Raw genomic sequence first — 16,589 nt, 5'->3', positions numbered from 1 at the left:
TGAACAAAGCCCGGAACTATAAAACCATCCACTTTTGTGGGAACTGAAATTTATTAGTTCAAGACTGAGCAACCTGGAACGACTCCAGTTGTTATTCCTGCCAGCCCTGGAAGGCATTAGAGTGGCATTGTACAGAGAAGGCAGCTCAAGTGCTGAGCTGTGAGGAGAAATAAAGGCTGTTGCCTATAGTTTGGATGTATGTATGCTTACTCTTAGAGGTGGCACAGAACTCTGCCATGATAGAACAAATTCTGGACTAATGGAAAGCACTTGGGAAAGCTCAAGTTACTACTTACTAACCTTGAAAAAACGTAGTATGTAGATTTTACAGTCTATAAAGTTCTTGAGACCTGCTAAAGCATTTAAATCTTATTGGCAGCCAGTAGATGAGGAGGTAATACCACCATGAAAGGAAGTTAATTTGTAGGAGTTATGGGATTAGAGAGGTAAATGTGAAAAGTTATGTTGAACTAAAAGGCACTTGGCTGCAAGGCCAAGACTTCAATATTTTCATGTTTGCTTCCTAGAGTGGGTAAAACTGATAGGCCTGTGTGCTTCAGTAAAACTGCAATAGTGATGTAAATAAGCTGGGATCACTCTTTTGCTGGCTGAGTATCTAGGCCTTAAAACCTTTGATTTAGGCAAACCTAAGCTATGGCTCTAGCTCTGTGCCAGTAAGGGATGGAGGCATGGAGGGATGGAGCAGGCTGCTCACTGGACAGCCAATGGCTTCCCATTTCCATTCTACCACCTAGTGAGGTCTCCTCAAACACAGGTGCTCCCAGCCCATGCAAGGCCTTTTTAGTTCTAATGAAAACACCATGAAAAAAAGTCAGCAGTTAAAATTTGGAAATTTACAACATTATTTCTAAAACAGTTTCTGTTTTACAGAACAGGAACAAATCCAGGCATCCTCTAGGGTAGTCAAACAATATCTCTAACATGTTGCAGGGTAAGATGGATGCTGTACACAAGTTGAAGGTTTTGGTGATGTTTCTGTCTCTGGCTACTTTCACGGTCATGGTGATAATGAACGCTGGAAATGCCACTGGGATATTCAAAGGTAACACAAGCAAATTGTCTTTGTTCAGAGGTGGATTTCATGCATTCTACAGTTTGATGATATATGGATGGGATAGATCTGTTTGTTAGCTCATCAACTGTCCAAATACACCTTGTTCTGTGAAAGGTGGAAGTAGCTGGTGCATCCTCCAGGTGTTACAGCCAGATGCCTGAGCCCTATCTAGTCCCTTAAAATCCAAGGAAATGGTCTCGTCCCTGGTGAACCTTGATCTAGTGGTGCAATGTTTTTGCAGACATTGCCCTTGTGTCCCTGCTGGGAGATGTTCAGGCTGCTGCTGTGGGTTTATAGAGGGCAGTGGTGTTTATAGAGGGCAGTGGTGTCATGTTTGAGCACTTCCCAGCTGAATCTGCCAGCAACTGACATTGTGCTTTTCTCTGGATTTCACACACAGCTGGCTCCTCTGGTTCTGTATAAGAGGGAAGGTGCTCGGGGTTCCCCATAGGGACAGTGATCCCATAATGGGTGTCTAAAGGGAAGCCAACTGCAGCATGTGGCTTGTTTACACCAAGGGTGTGCTTTCATCATCCCCAAACCCATTGGGGTGTGGATGGAATCTGGAGGAAGATTGAAGGGTGAGGGAAATCAGCAGTCTTTCCCCATCCTTAGGATGTAGTAACAGTTTTGCCTGCAATAACATTCACCACCACAGGTCTATTCAGGACAACCCCTGGAAACATCTCAGACAAGTACAGCACTGATTTCACACCAGCTGGCTGGACTTTCCTCATCTGGAATGTCATCTATGCCTGGCAGCTCGCCTGGCTTCTCTACGCCTTGTCAGGGATCTGTCGAAGGTATTTTCCCTATTTACTGTTTATGGTATAGATGAGAAGGGACAGTGACTCTTCCTTTCTGTAGTAGCTCAGAGTCTTAGCCCCTTTTCTGGGGTTTCTAGTAAGAGTAAACCCATTGCTATTTATCTTGACTTGGCATGCAGAAGGACTGCTGCTGGAGCACCTCTTAGGTTGAGCATCCAAAGCTGGGAAGCAGTTTGGAGGTGTACATGAACTGCTCTAACATGTGAACAGGTATCAGTGTGTAAACTGCTCTGTGAGGCCTCATTTCCACTAACTCGTGGGATTTGACAGTTTTACCTGCACTTACCCACTGCTAGATGCTGACAATCCACAGGGGCAAAATTAATGGATTATGGATCTAATGCTCTGAGTTTACTTGCTGTTAGACATCAGAGAATCACCACTGGGGGGTCTCTTGGCTTGTTGAACTGGACTTCAAGCTTTTTCTGGGGCTGTGAGGTCAGTAACTGCCTCATGCAGTTCCTTGCAGTATCTGTAGTATTCCATGATGTCTTCCGTGGGGCAGACTTACACTGTACCTCTCCTGTCAAGGGGGACCATGGACTGCTTAGTTGGAGTTGTGTATCTGCTATTTTTCCATGGTTTGTAAGAAATCTCTCAGTTGGTGATGAGGAACACTAAATGTTGAGGGAAGAATGAAGTGTGTGTTTGTACAGAATTACCACTCAGTCCATACACGTGTATGAGCACACACAAAATACATACTCACATACTCATACAGTGATCCCAAAAACCCCAGGAACTGGGCTAAAATTCCATGACCACGCCATTGCTGCCACCAGCAGTGGCACAAGCTTTACAGCATCTGTGGAGCAGTCCTTAGTATCCACTGTACCTGTGATGGTGCAGAGACCAGCAAGAAGTTCTGTACTGTGGGACAGTATCCAGACGGGGAAAGCCACAGGGACTGTGTTGTGTCAGAGAAGGATGCACAGGAGAAATAGTCTGATTTAACTGGAATATTTAACTCCAGTGTAGAGTCCCTGGTAGTATAAGGAAAATGAGGCCAGGAAAGTTTGGTTGGTCAGTGTTTTCCTTTCTCCATGCCCACTTTTTTCTGGCAGGAATGAACTTGGACGCGTCTTCATAAAGCCAGACTTGCTGCCAATACCTTTTTATGTGGCATGGTGTCTGAATAATGGCCTCAATGTTGGATGGCTCTTTCTGTGGGACCGAGAGTAAGTTGCCTTTTGCTTTCTAGCACTCATTCAGAATGCCCCAGTACTCCATTTTGCCTTTTCCTCTATGTATGAACACTTAATCACAGCTATAAAACCCTATGGCAGGCCTTGGCAAAACACAGCCTTCATAGAAGTCTGGAGTTTTTGCATGATGTTGTCATCTTGCCCATGAGCTAGCTTGGTCATTGAAGTCTAAGATCTCCTCAAAGCTGCTGCTCTTCTATGTTTTTACCTCCACAGGTAAGACAGGAGCCATGCCTCTCTTCATAAACGCTCCCTGCCTTGGATTGTTTTCATAATCATGGCCACATTAAGGGCTTATAAAAGCACCACTGTCAAGAGGTGAAGAAATTAGTTGCAGTTAGGAAAATAACTTCGTGATTAACAGAGTAAAACAGCAACAGCAGAATGTCAAAATGTGGGCTACATGTAGTGATTACCTTTATTAAAGGCTGATCAACTTAAATTCAGGAAAGGCCAAACACTAAAGCTATGAATTAAAGCATTGTGACACCACTGAAAAAAATGTACTGTCTATTGTGTGTGTGTGTGTGTTCTTTGTCCTAGATACCTCCTTCCAGCCCTGGTGTTCCTGGTAGTCCTCACTCTTACCACGTGTGCCTCCCTCTTCATTTCACACCGAGCCTTGAGCATCTATTCCTCGTGGTTTGTGAAGGGTCACAAAGCTGAGCTCTGGCTCATCCGCATTCTGGTAGGTAGCATTTGGGAAGCTGTGCTGTGGGTAAATGCTAAAAAATGCCCCCCTCTGTGCAGTGTTGGAGGTATCAAGAGTGAAAGATTAATGGCAGGACACAGGTAAGGAAAGAGTTCTGCCCTGACTTTGGCTTGTGCTTGCTGCAGGTGCACACAGGCTTAATTGCATCTGCTTCCCATCGGACACCATGGGAATGATTCAGAGCAAGGTACTTCTCCAGCTGCTGCAGAGTGAAGTTTTCAGTGGAGTGGGAAAACTTCAGCCCAAACTTGCATCTGGGGTGGGGAGAATATTTCTTGCAGGGGGAGAAGCCATTGCTAAGGGTGGCTTCTGATGCTGTAGCTGATCATGATGTTCCTGACATTTGACCTCAAAAAATTATATATTTCTTATATGGGGAAGTGTACAGTGCTCAAGGATTCAAATGCAGCTGTCTTTCTGAGTTTTGTGAAATTCTGGAAGGAGTTGCTTTTTTGCTGTCCCTGAGAAGAGGGATTGTTTGGCAAACGTCACAGAGAAAAAAAGATAAACACGCTCATACTCCATCACTCCTGTTCCTCTCTCCTAGCTCAAACCTGCTACCTTGATGCCGCCTTCTTCTATCCAGGACATCTCGCATTGCACTCCCATGGCTGCCTGTGTGTGCTTTAACCACCTTTGATTCCTTACTTAATGTTGGGGCTGCTCAGTGAGAAAGCAGGTCAGCAGTAAGAAACCACCCAAGAAGAAAATAGGGGTTTTGGTGGAGGGGGAGTTCTGCACGGAAAACTTCCTACCAACCCTTCTGGAAACGTGCCTACATCTTTTAACACAAACTGAGAGTGGGTTCTGTTCTTTACACCCCTGTACTGAACTTCCCTGCAACACCTGTACAACACACTGCTGGGGTGTATCCCTGGACTTCTTTGGGGACTCCAAGGCTTCTATGCCTCTCCATCCTGAGGGACTTTTCCCGCAGCTGGGTCCAGAAGTCTGGCTTAACTGCCCCAGGGCCTCTGGGTCACAGAAGGCAGAGATTACCCCATTTATCACTGCTTGTCCCCTTGCTGTGCTGTGTGGCAGGTCCAGAACGGGCTGGCACTGTATGGAACGTGGACCACCATCGCCACTCTGCTGAACTTCGCCGTTGTGCTGATCTACCAGGGGAATGTGTCCCACGAGAAAGCAACCACTGCTTCTCTCAGCATCCTTGCTCTCTGCCTGGTGATATGGTAAGCGCCCTCATGGGTTCCCACCAAGCCTCAAAGACCCCTTCCACCTCTCACAAATGGTGTCTGTCTGTCCCTGTTTGTTTGTAGTTTGTCCCTGTCCCGATACCGAGCACAAAGACCTCTGTTATAATCTGTGGCAGATGAACTGGGACACTGGGCAGAGCATTTCTTCCCTGACCCTCAGGAATCCCAATAACTGCATGTTGTGGGCCAGGAACAGGGTTTTGTGACTTGCATGAGCCCAACCTGCCTCAGGTGTACAGACGAGGGTGTGATATGGAAAACATATGAAACATGGCTCTATTTTCCCCTAAACCTACCTTAAATAAATGACTTATGAATCTTCTGAATTTTAGTAAGTAAAAAAATTTTGGACTACGGTCCAAAGTAGCCCACAAACCCCCCATTCTTTGTCTAATTCCTTTCTTAGAGAATGTAAAAAAAAAAATAAAATAAAAGTGGAGAAAATGCTTACTTTGGTCACTCTTTTTCTTCACAGGTTTTACCTAGAAAACTTCTCTCTTGACAAGTATGTCCGCTATAACCTCACAATCTACCCAGTGGTCATAACAGCTCTGATTGGCAGCGCATGCAAGAACAGCTCGTTTTCATCCCCAGTGACCAACAACATTTTCATAGGTGAATCTTTCGGACTGTTTCCACCTCCTGCAAAAGAAGGGCAGTAAACAATTCCACGTTCTAACTGCGTATTAGGGGCAGAAAGCTTGCCACTTGAAAAGTGCTATTTATTAAAAGCAGAAACAGGGATATATTTGGAGGTATTTATTCTGCTAAGTAAAGAGTAGAGCAGAAATCAGTGACCATGAACCTTGGGGCTGAATGCAAACCTTGTGTTGACTCAAGTTCACTTCTGAGCTCTATGTGTTTGCCCCACAATCCTCCATCACCCACTTGGGTCCTCTGCTAGTCCATCTGACACAGGGTGGGCCAAGGGAAAAGCAGGGCTGGGATGAAGGCTGTGGACTTCCCATTTTCCCTATATTGTTTGGGATATGGGAGCAGTGCATAAGCTTCTGATCCATGGAGGGCTTCATAATGCAAAACCCTGCACATGCTCCTCTCCTATGCAGAGCTCAGGCCGGCCTTAACAAGTTTTCCTGGGATTATTTGGCAGCTGCCAGACACTGTACCAGAGCTGAGTGTAGTCATCCATTGTAAAAGGGCTTAAGCTGTCCAAATTCTGTACAATCACAGTCTGGCAGGAGCTATACCATTATGAGCAGTTTTATGCTGGCATGAGATGGACTGAGCTGTGTGAACTCTGAATCCTGCTGTAGCAGTCTGAGATGCCTATTCCCACTGTGGGGTCAGCAGAAGGGAGCATGTTCCCACCCTTCAGCCTTCCCACTGCCACATACCAGTGGCTAAAGCTAATTTCTGGACTGGTACCACCATTGTAACCATTCCAGTACATGTTCCTTTTGCTGTAAGTGCAGCTGGAGTTCTGGTCATGTCTAAAAGCATCAAGCAGGACTTGGAAAAGCTTGTCTGCCACAGGTATGGGGGCACTGGAGGCTTGTCTCCTGTGTTCCTGTAGTAGGTGCATTTCTACCAGCAAAACTTAAATCTTAGTGGTTGAGCTTGTTTGGCTGGTAGGACAAGAATGTGCTTTTCCCAAACTTGTCCATGTTTCTTTATATAGTTCAACTATTCTTGGAGTGTTTTGTTAATGTAATGCACTTTAATTCCTGTGTCCATGAAGCCTCCCCCTTTTTAGACATGCCTTGACCTGGAAACATTGAGCAGATTTGACTGTATAGCAGTGAAACTCTGAGAAATACAACTCTGGGGGCAATGGATCCTATACAGGGGATTTTTTTTTTTTTTCTCTTTCCCTGAATGCCCCCAGTACTGAGAGCTGGGGTATGACAAGAGGGGTCATGTCTTTCTCTTATGCTCTAACATGCTTTTGTTTCATTTTGGTTTGTTTCTAGTTGTTCTGCTGGCAGGGACTTCCCTGATCTTTGCTGTTCGGTTGGGACTAGTCACGTGGAGACACTATAAGAGACCACTGGAAGCATCAGGAACCACAGACCCGTCAGGCACAGTGGCCTGAGACCTCTGGCATGTTGTGGCAGATACTTGAAAGGGAGAAAAAAGAATTGGGCATCTGCTGGTCGTTCCTTCCAGTATCAATTGCCTTGTGCTTTTCCCTCTTATTCTCCATCCCAAAGGCAGGTAGATTGTGTCTGCAGACCTGTTTCGCTCCCACGTTCTCTCGGATGAGCTACTCGCAGCTTTTACTCTGGAAAAGTGCAGGGAAAGGTCCTTTAGCTGAGCAGCCCTGTGCACCTCTGTGATGCCTGAGCTGCAGCTCTCTGGTCCTACCAGAGCAAGGAGAGCTGCCAGTGGGAGGTCCTCAGTATCCACAAGTCCTGGTGCTGTGAGCAGATCTCCTGCAGGCAGCGACTGCTTCCTTTCCTGCTTCTCTTCAGCATGATAGAAACAGATACTACAGCTTGATATCTACCTTTACAGTGTCAGCTCTGATGTTTGATAGACAAGGGAGCAGGAGGAGTGACTGAAGACTTCTGACACAAATGAGTTGCCTTTCCCTGAGCTTGTGCTGGCTGGATGTCTCCTGCTGGAGGATGGTTTGTGGCCACTCTGGAAGGAGGTTAGATGTACAGATGAGATGGTACCTGATCTGGGGTGAAGCCTGCTGCTTCAAAGGAAGCCTGTTTAAGAAAAAAAAATAATATTTGAACCGGCAGAGCGAGTTCATCCTGGATCAGTGCCTTTCTCATGTGGTTTCACTACTTCTTACTTGGTATTAAGAAGCCTAAAAGTGGGTTGACTGAATTGTTGGACCACTGCCTCTATTTCCTGTGCCTAATCGAGAGTTGGTGGTGCCTCACAGGTGTCTGGAAAGTGTTTCTACATGGCAGGTGCTTTCAGATATTGAATATCTTGCAATACTATTGCAAAGCTAAATTCTAAAATAATGTGTGTTATTGTTTACATTTAGCAAAAACCAAAAGCAGTGTAATGCAATTCCTCTCATCGTTCTGGCATGTTGTTTTATTTTCTAATAAATCAGCTGGTTCTGCCACTGTGCCACTAACTCTGTAGATCATCTAAAGCAGCTGTCTTGGCTCCTACCTCACTCATGCCCGGGATTCCACGGTGACTCTGATCCCTTGCTGGGATGTTCTTGGATGGAGCTGCTTCCACTGAAAACGCCTTTGTCAGCCTTACAGGAGGATGCAGATTGCTATGTATGATTTAAACTCCTCTGCCCAGCACCCTGTTCATTAAGTTTCTATTTTATAAGCTCTGCCTCCCAAGAGCCCAGCTAGTAAATTCCCAGCAGCCTCTCCTTAAGCTGCCTTCTTTAATACAGTGGTATTAAATCCACTGGCACGTGGATTAAGGGGTCCAGGCAAGGTGAGTAGCTGGTGTGAGGTTGTGCAGCAGTTAATGCACGGGGAGCCCTGGAGGGTTTTGCATCCTCCCAAGCAAGAGCATTGCAAACAGCGCCTGGACCAGGGCAGACTTTCCACAGGACATTAAAGAAAGCCTTCAGGAGGTTTCTTGGTGTCTGTACCTTATGTCTGTGCTGGCCAAATGACTAGAAACTATACCACAGAATGCAATTAATTATCTGAGGAGAGTCAACAGGGCTTCTGTAGAGGGAAGTCGTGTCTCATAAACCTCTTTGAGTTCTCTGAAGGAGTCAAAAAGCACATTGGTAAGGGTGAACTCTTTTATATTGCCACTGACTTCTACAGAGGCACAAAAGCTGTCATAAAAGTCAAAGTCCTCTGACAGACAATTAAAGCTGGGAGGTAGAGGGGGTGTTTCTCCAGGAAGGAAGGCTGTTGGTGCCATGTGTCATTAGTCAGGGGCTGGATAAGGTGGTCATTAAAAACTAAAGGATTGTTTGATGATGGACAGTTATTTAGAATGCTAAAGGAGAAGGTAGACTGGGATATTGCAAAAAGCTCTTATGAAAGTGGGGAAGTCATTGTAGGTATGTACCAAAGGATGCTGTGCTTCACCTTTCAAGTGATGTGCTCTTTTCTGGCCCCTGCCACTTGGGCACAAGGGCTGGGGGCTCTGGTAACCACTCTCACTCAAATATTTCCACATCTGGCAGCAGTAGAGGCAAACCATATATCAGGAATGGATGGCTGGAGAGGAGTAAAATTTAGAACACCCTCCTGCCTCTCTAAAGGTGCTGTGGCACCCACATCTTCAGGGCTTTGTGCAGTTCTGGTCCTTGCATTCCCAGGAGACTATAAAGGCTTTGGAGAAGAGCAATGGCATCAAGGAGTGAGATGCCTCCCTGGCCATCCATGCCCCCCGGGAGCTGAGGAGCAGCTCAGCCGAGGAGTGTGAGCTCCTTTCCCCTGGTCACCTTGATGTGTGTGGCACAGGGGTGGGTGCTGCTCTCAGCACTCCAACATGAGCTGTGAGGAGAGAATCAAAGGCCTTTTTTGAGTGGTGATGAGGTGCTGCAGCAGCACCAGTCAATCTTTGCAAGACCTCCCTGTGAGAAAGCTCTTGGTAACTGCCCTGAAATGACAAGGCTGAGCTACCTCAACCCTCATCTGACCACCCACAAATAATTTCCTGGTCCCCAAAACCCTCCCCAAGCCCTATTTCCTCATAGCTGAGGCCAGACAGAGGTTTCCACAGCTGCCCCAACACACAGAGCTTCAGCCAGCTTTGGAAAAAGTGGCTTTTCTTGCATCTGCAGCAGGAACAGGAGCCTAAAAATAATCCACCTGCCCCTTTTTCTTTCAGCAAGCATGGAGGAAAGCAGATGAAAAATAAGTGTGAACCTTCCTCTTCCAGATTTGAGGATAAAGATATCCTCAAGACTATTTTTAAAGGCTTTTTTTTTCTTCCCTTATTTTCATTTGTTTTTCCAAAACCGTTGGTACATGATTTTGCCCACAAAAGATTTTTCTTTCTGCAGAGTTGCATTTCATAAAGCTGGAAGCCTGCCAACCTTTTAGCACAAAGTAATCAGTCCAGCCTTTGTTTCCATGAGCAATTATGGGATTTGGGTGAATTTTATAGGATTTAAAATTTCTTGGAAAGCTGGTGGCCTTAGGAACCCAAAGGCTGAAAAATTATTTTGGTTTCTGAAAAAGTGATGCATTCAGGTGTCTCTTAGCCCAGCCTGGGATGTGACCCAAGTCCTTTGGACACACTTATCTCCCCATGAGGTTGGAAGACAGATGGGGCTGGCAAAGCCAGGCATGACGAGATTCCTAGGATACAAAGGTGTACCTTGCTTTCTGACACCAAAAGCTGGGTTTACACTTGTCATCCTCTGAAGAGATTATTTTTCTGACTAAATGGGGAAATAGGGAATAGCAGAGTGATCTGTAAACCACCACTGGGTAGACCACCCCAGTGCTATGTCCAGGGATACTCAGGGATGCCTCCTTCACTCATCTGTGGCCAGCTCCTGCCCAGAGAGCCTCCATTTGAGGATGGCCCATCAGTGTATCCACATTTTCTCTGTCGGGCTGTATCAGCTGGGCTGAATGTTTCTGAAGCTGCAGACCTTTTTCAGTTGAAATTCCTGGAAAAATCTGATTCAAAAGAATGTTGTATGGGAGAAGTGTGGCAGGGGAAATATGCGTTTGAATTGAGAAAAAAAATAGTGTTAATTCAAAAGGAATTTTTTTTTAAAAAATGAAGTTAAAAGGCCCTGGATCAGACTCTCTTTAAAGCCCACACAGCTTCCAGAGAAAACCATGCCTCATTTCTTGGATTAGGACTCAGCCGGTTCCTCTTCAGCCATGGGGAGAGCTGAGGAGATGCTGGGATTAGAGCAGGCTTCCCTTTGACATCTTTCTCCAGCAGCAGCATGCTCTGGGCAGTGCTCCCTGGACCTCATCCTGCCCACAGCCCCAGAGCACTGCAAACTCTCATGACCTTCCTGGCTGCTGAGCTCAGGCAGAAGCCTCTGCTGCTGGGCTCCCAAAAACCAGAGCACCCAGGCAGAGGAGACGTTTTGTTACAACCTAATTTGTTCTTGGCTTGATGCTACCCTCAGGACTAATTGCTTTATATTAAAGCATCTGTGAAAAGGAATACTAAATAAATAAAGTTGAGCCTGCTGGAGAAAAGAGATGCTACTCCATAAATGCAAAGCACCAAAACAGAAAATCAGCATTGCTCTTCATCTGCAATTCCAAGCAGTTTTGCAAACCCATCTCCTGGCTGCAGCCAGGGGCAAGTGGCACAGTGGGATGTGGGGATTGTTGCTGAGACATGGGCGCAAGTGGCACCAGCCACAGTGGCCACCAGCAGCAGCAGCAGCAGAAAAACATGAATGAGACACCCGCTGGTGCCTCGTCACTTCTCACAGCATCTCCTCAGAGAAGCATTGGCCTTGGAGAGGAAACACAAAGTGTTCGAAATGTGGCACCCCAAACACCCCAAATCCAGCCCTGGCCGGGTGTGCCTCCGTTTCCTTATCTGTTATGCGGAGCTGAACAAGACAAACCTCTCTGTGGAGGACTGTGAAGATCCCCAGATAAAAGCGCTGAGTACAGAGGAGGATGATTAAAGCCATCAGCACCCTTTGCTATGCACACAGTCTAAACAGGCTTGGGCCATCCTGGGCTCTTTGAAAACTGTTAGATGTTTTCAAGCTAAATATTTATTTTATCTGCCGGGACAGCCCTGTGTCGGTAGATCAGCTCACTCCCTCTGTCAAAGGCGTTCTCAGCAAAGTGTTACGGGCTCGGGCAGGACTCATGCACGGGCTGAACATGTGGGAAAAAATGCTGGAGCAGCCCAAGAGCCTGACCCTGCTCCCAGAGGAGCTGGGGCACCGCTTGGAACATGCACCAGCCACGTGATAGCACAGTGGGCACTCCCCACTGGAAACTTTGACTCAAAACCCTTGAATAGCCACACAAGGATGCTGTATTTTTTCCTTCCTCGTTTGGAAAAAAGGGTCTTGAAGGCCTTTGCCCGGGAAGCTGGTAAAATGTGATGTTTAATCAATTGAGAAAAGATGCCATCCGCTCAGGATGGGACAGGTTAGGGTTAAGGAGTGCAGGAAATGACAGTGACATTAGCTGGTAACTTGGTTTGTCTCAAGGTTGCTCCAGTAAAAGCTTAAAAAAAATAGGCATTACTGGAGAGTATTTAGCTTAAGTAAGTGACCCATGACATGAATTATTTTCATCCAAGAGAGAGAAAAAGAATTTGTGTGTTTGCTATTGCTTCCCATGGTGACAATGCAGATTTTGCCACCTATTTTTCAGGAACAGAATAAAGGAAGATTTTGCTATGAGGTGGTCTCGAGTCTGAGAGAGGAGCAGAGGGATTGGGCAGAGACATCTGAGAGCTGTGTCAGACCAGCGCCAGAGCCAGAGCCTGTGTTTCCTTGTCCCAGTGCTTTTACCTTAAGCCCATTAAAAATAGCATGGAGAAAACACCTGCATGCTGTTGTTGTTTTGGGCTGTGGTCTCCTCCTGGGAGACCCACTGTGTTTCCCCTCATTCAGATGGTACCTTTCCCCTGCAAATGTGTTTCTGCCCCACCCACTAACTGGATGCCCATGCACGACTTAAGGGGGTGCTCATGCATGAGCAAAAGAGGGTGCTTGGGTGTGTGCAGGTTGAGCACTAATGCATGAACTCCTCACGTGTGAATGAAAGCCTTGCTCATGCTTGAGCTGTTTGGGTGCTCATGGAGGGATTAATTGTGTGCTCATGCATAAATTAATTGGGTGCTCATGCATGGATTAATTGGGTGTTCAGGTACGGACTAAGTCTGTGCTCATGCATGAACTACTTGAGGCCCTGTGCAAGAACCAGCTGCCAGCTCACAGGTGAGCACAGCAAACCCTGCACTTCATGCTTGATACACCACTCACATGCCATGGCAAACTGGCTTAGGGCTACATGTGTTCTCCATCACCACTGGAGCAGGTGGGGGTGCTGCATGAAGTGTTATTGTCTGATTGATACCCAGGACAGGCCCTACACACCAGTCCTGCTGTGGACATTTCTACCCTGACACACGAAACCACAATTTGGATGTTTCTGAGTCTCCTTGGGAGGGCACCACCCAGTCTGCTTCGGGACACTGTATTTATGTATCTCCTTATGTTATCACTCCATCAGGCACACCATCTCTCTGACCTGGAGCTCTGGGCTCACATAACCAAAAGCTGATGGGAAATTATGGCCATACTGTCTATATAACACTAGCAGAAGAATGCACCCTACTCAAAATACTGGGAAGAAAAGCTGCTGGTGTGGTTTAATAGGATGGATGGAAAACCAGGAAAAACACTGTTGTGGTTCCTCAAGACAAGAACATCTCGTTCAGGCAAATGCAAAGGTGTTCCTTGAGGACAATCTGCAGAGACAAGAAGACGGGATGATGGCAATAATGTTGGTGCCTGGCTGGGAAAATGTGAAGGAAGTATTTGATAATTATCACAACATTACCACAAAACATATGCAGGCAGGATAGGAATGAGGTCAGGACTTCTGCAGCATCTGATTCTTTTCCCTTTTCTTCCAGTGCTGGTACTGTGCAGAGGAGGGGAAGGAAGGCAGTGGCTGAGAGCAGTCAGCAGTGTGATATTCCTGCCCATATTCCAGGCTGGAGGCAGGGAGGATCTCTGCTGTGCTTTGTGAAATTTTGTCTCAGCTGCCACCAGACTGAGGTGTCCCCGATGCTGGAGCTGCTCCAGTCCACAGTGGCAGTGGGGACACTGATGTCAGGCAGCACCTGCTGCCTGACCCTGCAGCAAAACCAAACCCTGCAGAGCCAGCCATGGCTGCCTACAGGTTTCTCTGCTCTCTGCAGCAAGTTTTTGAGTGCAGTATCAGTTGCATGTTATCAGCTTGTATAGGGAGGAGCTGAAACAAAGCAAACAGCCATCCCAAAAATGCCCATGATACTGCAGTTCATGCTGCTGAGCTGCCCTGGTGACCCAGCTCAGATGCTCGTGTCCTTGTCCCTGTGGGGGATGCCAGCCGTGCTCACCACCCCATTTGCTGCCTGAAAACCTCTCCCTGGGGCTTCCCCTGAGAGTGTAAACCAGGTAGAGATGTTGATGCATTACAAATGTGCACTTCTTAAGCAGCCAGGAATTGCAACCCAGGCCTTGGGGTGTGTGCCCCAAGCATCACTCCACAGAGCCTGCATTACCATGGGGCCCAGTTTTAATCTGCTGTTTGAATATTGAGGGCAACCTGCACGTAGACATCCACTCATGGGTGCAGAGAGCTTGCTGCAGTCATTTGAGATGATTTGAACAGGCATGAGGATGCAGTGAGATGGTTTTTTTCAATATTAATGAAGCCTTATATGTTGCATATCTGTTAAATGGGAGGAAGTGAGCAGCATGAGGTGTCCTGGGGCTGGCTCACACCAGCCCTTGAGAAGTGAATGTTAGTCCCACTTACCTCCACTGTTGAGTTAAAAAGTGTTTGCCTCCCATCCACCTTGGGGAATGTAGATATGTTCCTGGGGTGGGCAGGCAACTACACCTCCACCAGCTCAGCCCAGCCAACAGGGCTATCTGATGCCTGATGGCAGGGAAACAATTCACAGCAAGACTTGGACCTGGGGCTGGCATGAAGGGAATCCACACCAGGAAAGGCCTAGAACATCTCTAGGACAAGACCCACTAGTGGGGTTTCCTGCGATATTGCCTTTGACATGTAGAGGAGAGAAGCTCGTGAGGGAAAAGGAGCTTCCATTTCTCGCCCTTTCCCACTGATGCTGTCCAGATGCAGAAGTGGTTAAGTCTCTCAAAAGATGCAAGGCTTGGCATAAAAGGTTTGGACAGCTTCCTCACTGCCCCCAGCAGCCTCCTAAAGGCTGTTTCCTCATTACTCGTCTCCTCACACCCCTCTGTAAATCTCTTGATCTTCAGATGTCTCTCAAAAGGCAAATATACTTGGTGTCAGGCAGGACTAGAATAGCTGCCAGCATGCTGCCTTCTGCAGCGTTGGGATGGAGATGGTCAGGGAAATTACTCCAACTCAGATGGTGAAACAACGATCTTTTTTTCCCCTTTTCTCTCCTTCTCTTGTAAAGGCAGCTCTTTTCCTCAGCAGTGATGGGATCTCCTGTCTTCCAACACCAATCAATCACAAATCAAAGCAATGTTGAGTCCTCACCTTCTGGAACAGCTGGTTCCCACAGCATCTCCAGCAAACACTATCAATTCTCCTTAGGTCAACTCTGCACTAGATCCCAGGATCTGCTCTGGGTTGAACCTGGTGGCTGGACAAGGCTAGGTGACATCACGTAACCCTTTGTTTGCTTCTCCTCTTTGTGTCCAGGAAATTTTTTAACAGGCCTGGACAGTGCCAAGGCTTGAAGGCAGTGCATGGAAAACCTGGTCAGCCCAGGAAAGACTGGGGACCTGTTGCCTCAGAAGAAAGACCTATCTAAAACCTTGTGAAAACAACCCTGTTCCTCCATGGGCAGCAATGTCTACTTAAGACCTGGCTTGAAATGCCTTTAAGGCTGGGCCTGGTTGTTTTGTTACACTGGAATTATACTAAAGAAGTTTGGGAGGGTGGCAGTGCCCGAAATGCCACGTCTGAGAAGAGGACTGGCTTCTGACTTCTGCAAAGCCAATCCCTTTGCTCAAGCTTTCCCAGCCAGGGTGTGCAGAGCAATAAAGAGCCTCTTGAAAGCTCTTGACAGCTTGTCAAGGGAGACGTCTTAGGCTGTGTGTGCTGAAAGTATCCATGACACAGAGTACAAGCCTCTCTGGGGGTTTTTATTCCTGCAAAACCAGCTTTCAGGAAAGACTTGTTGTTGGGCAATGTTTTCTGTCTTCACCGTGGGGGTTTGAGCAGGCTTCAAAAAGAGCAACAGATGAAAAACATTGACTCATGGGTCGGAGGCTTCAAGATGAGATGCTCCCCCCGCCCCCCCCCCACTTCACAAAGAAAACAGAGGAGATGGCAATCAGGCAAGAAAACTTGTCATTTAAGCCTTGAAAATCCTTTTTCCACCCAAAGCAGCCCCATCTCTGTTTCTGGGTAGCCCTCTTGCATGGTCAGAAAGCCTCTCCACTTCCATGCTGTACATAAACACTTGTCATATTCCCTATCAAAGGGTGATAAACACACTCTAAGTGTGTTTATCTGTTGGCTGACAAGCTCCACTTAAGAGCTTAGTTTGCTGAGCTCTAAAGAGGCATCCTCCCTCCCGTTTGGCTCACCAGGCTGATGCCAGGAGAGTGCTGGAGTGTGTCTGGTGCTCCAGAGGCAGAGCCTGTCATTCAGCCCACCTAATGCTTCAGCTTTCTGCAGCTCCTCAGTCTCTGGCTGAGGTTGCATTTTATTTGATAGGACAACCTGACTGAGCCCACGGCTTCGGCTGCAGGAAGGCTGGCTGAGGCTGGCATTTGGGTTTTAAAGGGGGAGACACAAGCACTGTGGTCTCTTGCTGTGCCTGCAGGTGCTGAAGCTCCCAGGACACTTTTGGAAGTTGGTTGCCCACAAACTGTGTGTCCACATGTATGGTTGGAGAGAGGAAAAGTGTCCTCCTCCAGCTCAGTCGTGGTCAGGGCAAGTTTGGACATTCTCTGCCAGGACGTGATTC

At 47.0% G+C, this 16,589-nt stretch overlaps 1 protein-coding gene across 1 annotated transcript; it reads left to right on the top strand.

Annotated features, from left to right (window-relative positions):
• Nucleotides 1-424: 424 nt before the first annotated feature.
• LOC108499187 lies at nt 425-7,949 on the top strand. The gene is made up of 8 exons (XM_017818775.1): nt 425-446; nt 952-1,063; nt 1,734-1,878; nt 2,967-3,080; nt 3,651-3,795; nt 4,861-5,009; nt 5,509-5,648; nt 6,965-7,949. The coding sequence occupies exons 2-8, from the start codon at nt 958-960 to the stop codon at nt 7,084-7,086; spliced, it is 921 nt and encodes a 306-aa protein (XP_017674264.1). The 5' UTR covers nt 425-446; nt 952-957; the 3' UTR covers nt 7,087-7,949.
• Nucleotides 7,950-16,589: the final 8,640 nt, after the last annotated feature.

Source organism: Lepidothrix coronata, unplaced genomic scaffold (genome assembly GCF_001604755.1).
Source record: "Lepidothrix coronata isolate B3197 unplaced genomic scaffold, Lepidothrix_coronata-1.0 Scaffold71, whole genome shotgun sequence".
NCBI lineage: Eukaryota > Metazoa > Chordata > Aves > Passeriformes > Pipridae > Lepidothrix > Lepidothrix coronata.
Note: the sequence above shows the minus strand (reverse complement) of the source record. Positions and strands in the feature narration are given on the sequence as shown.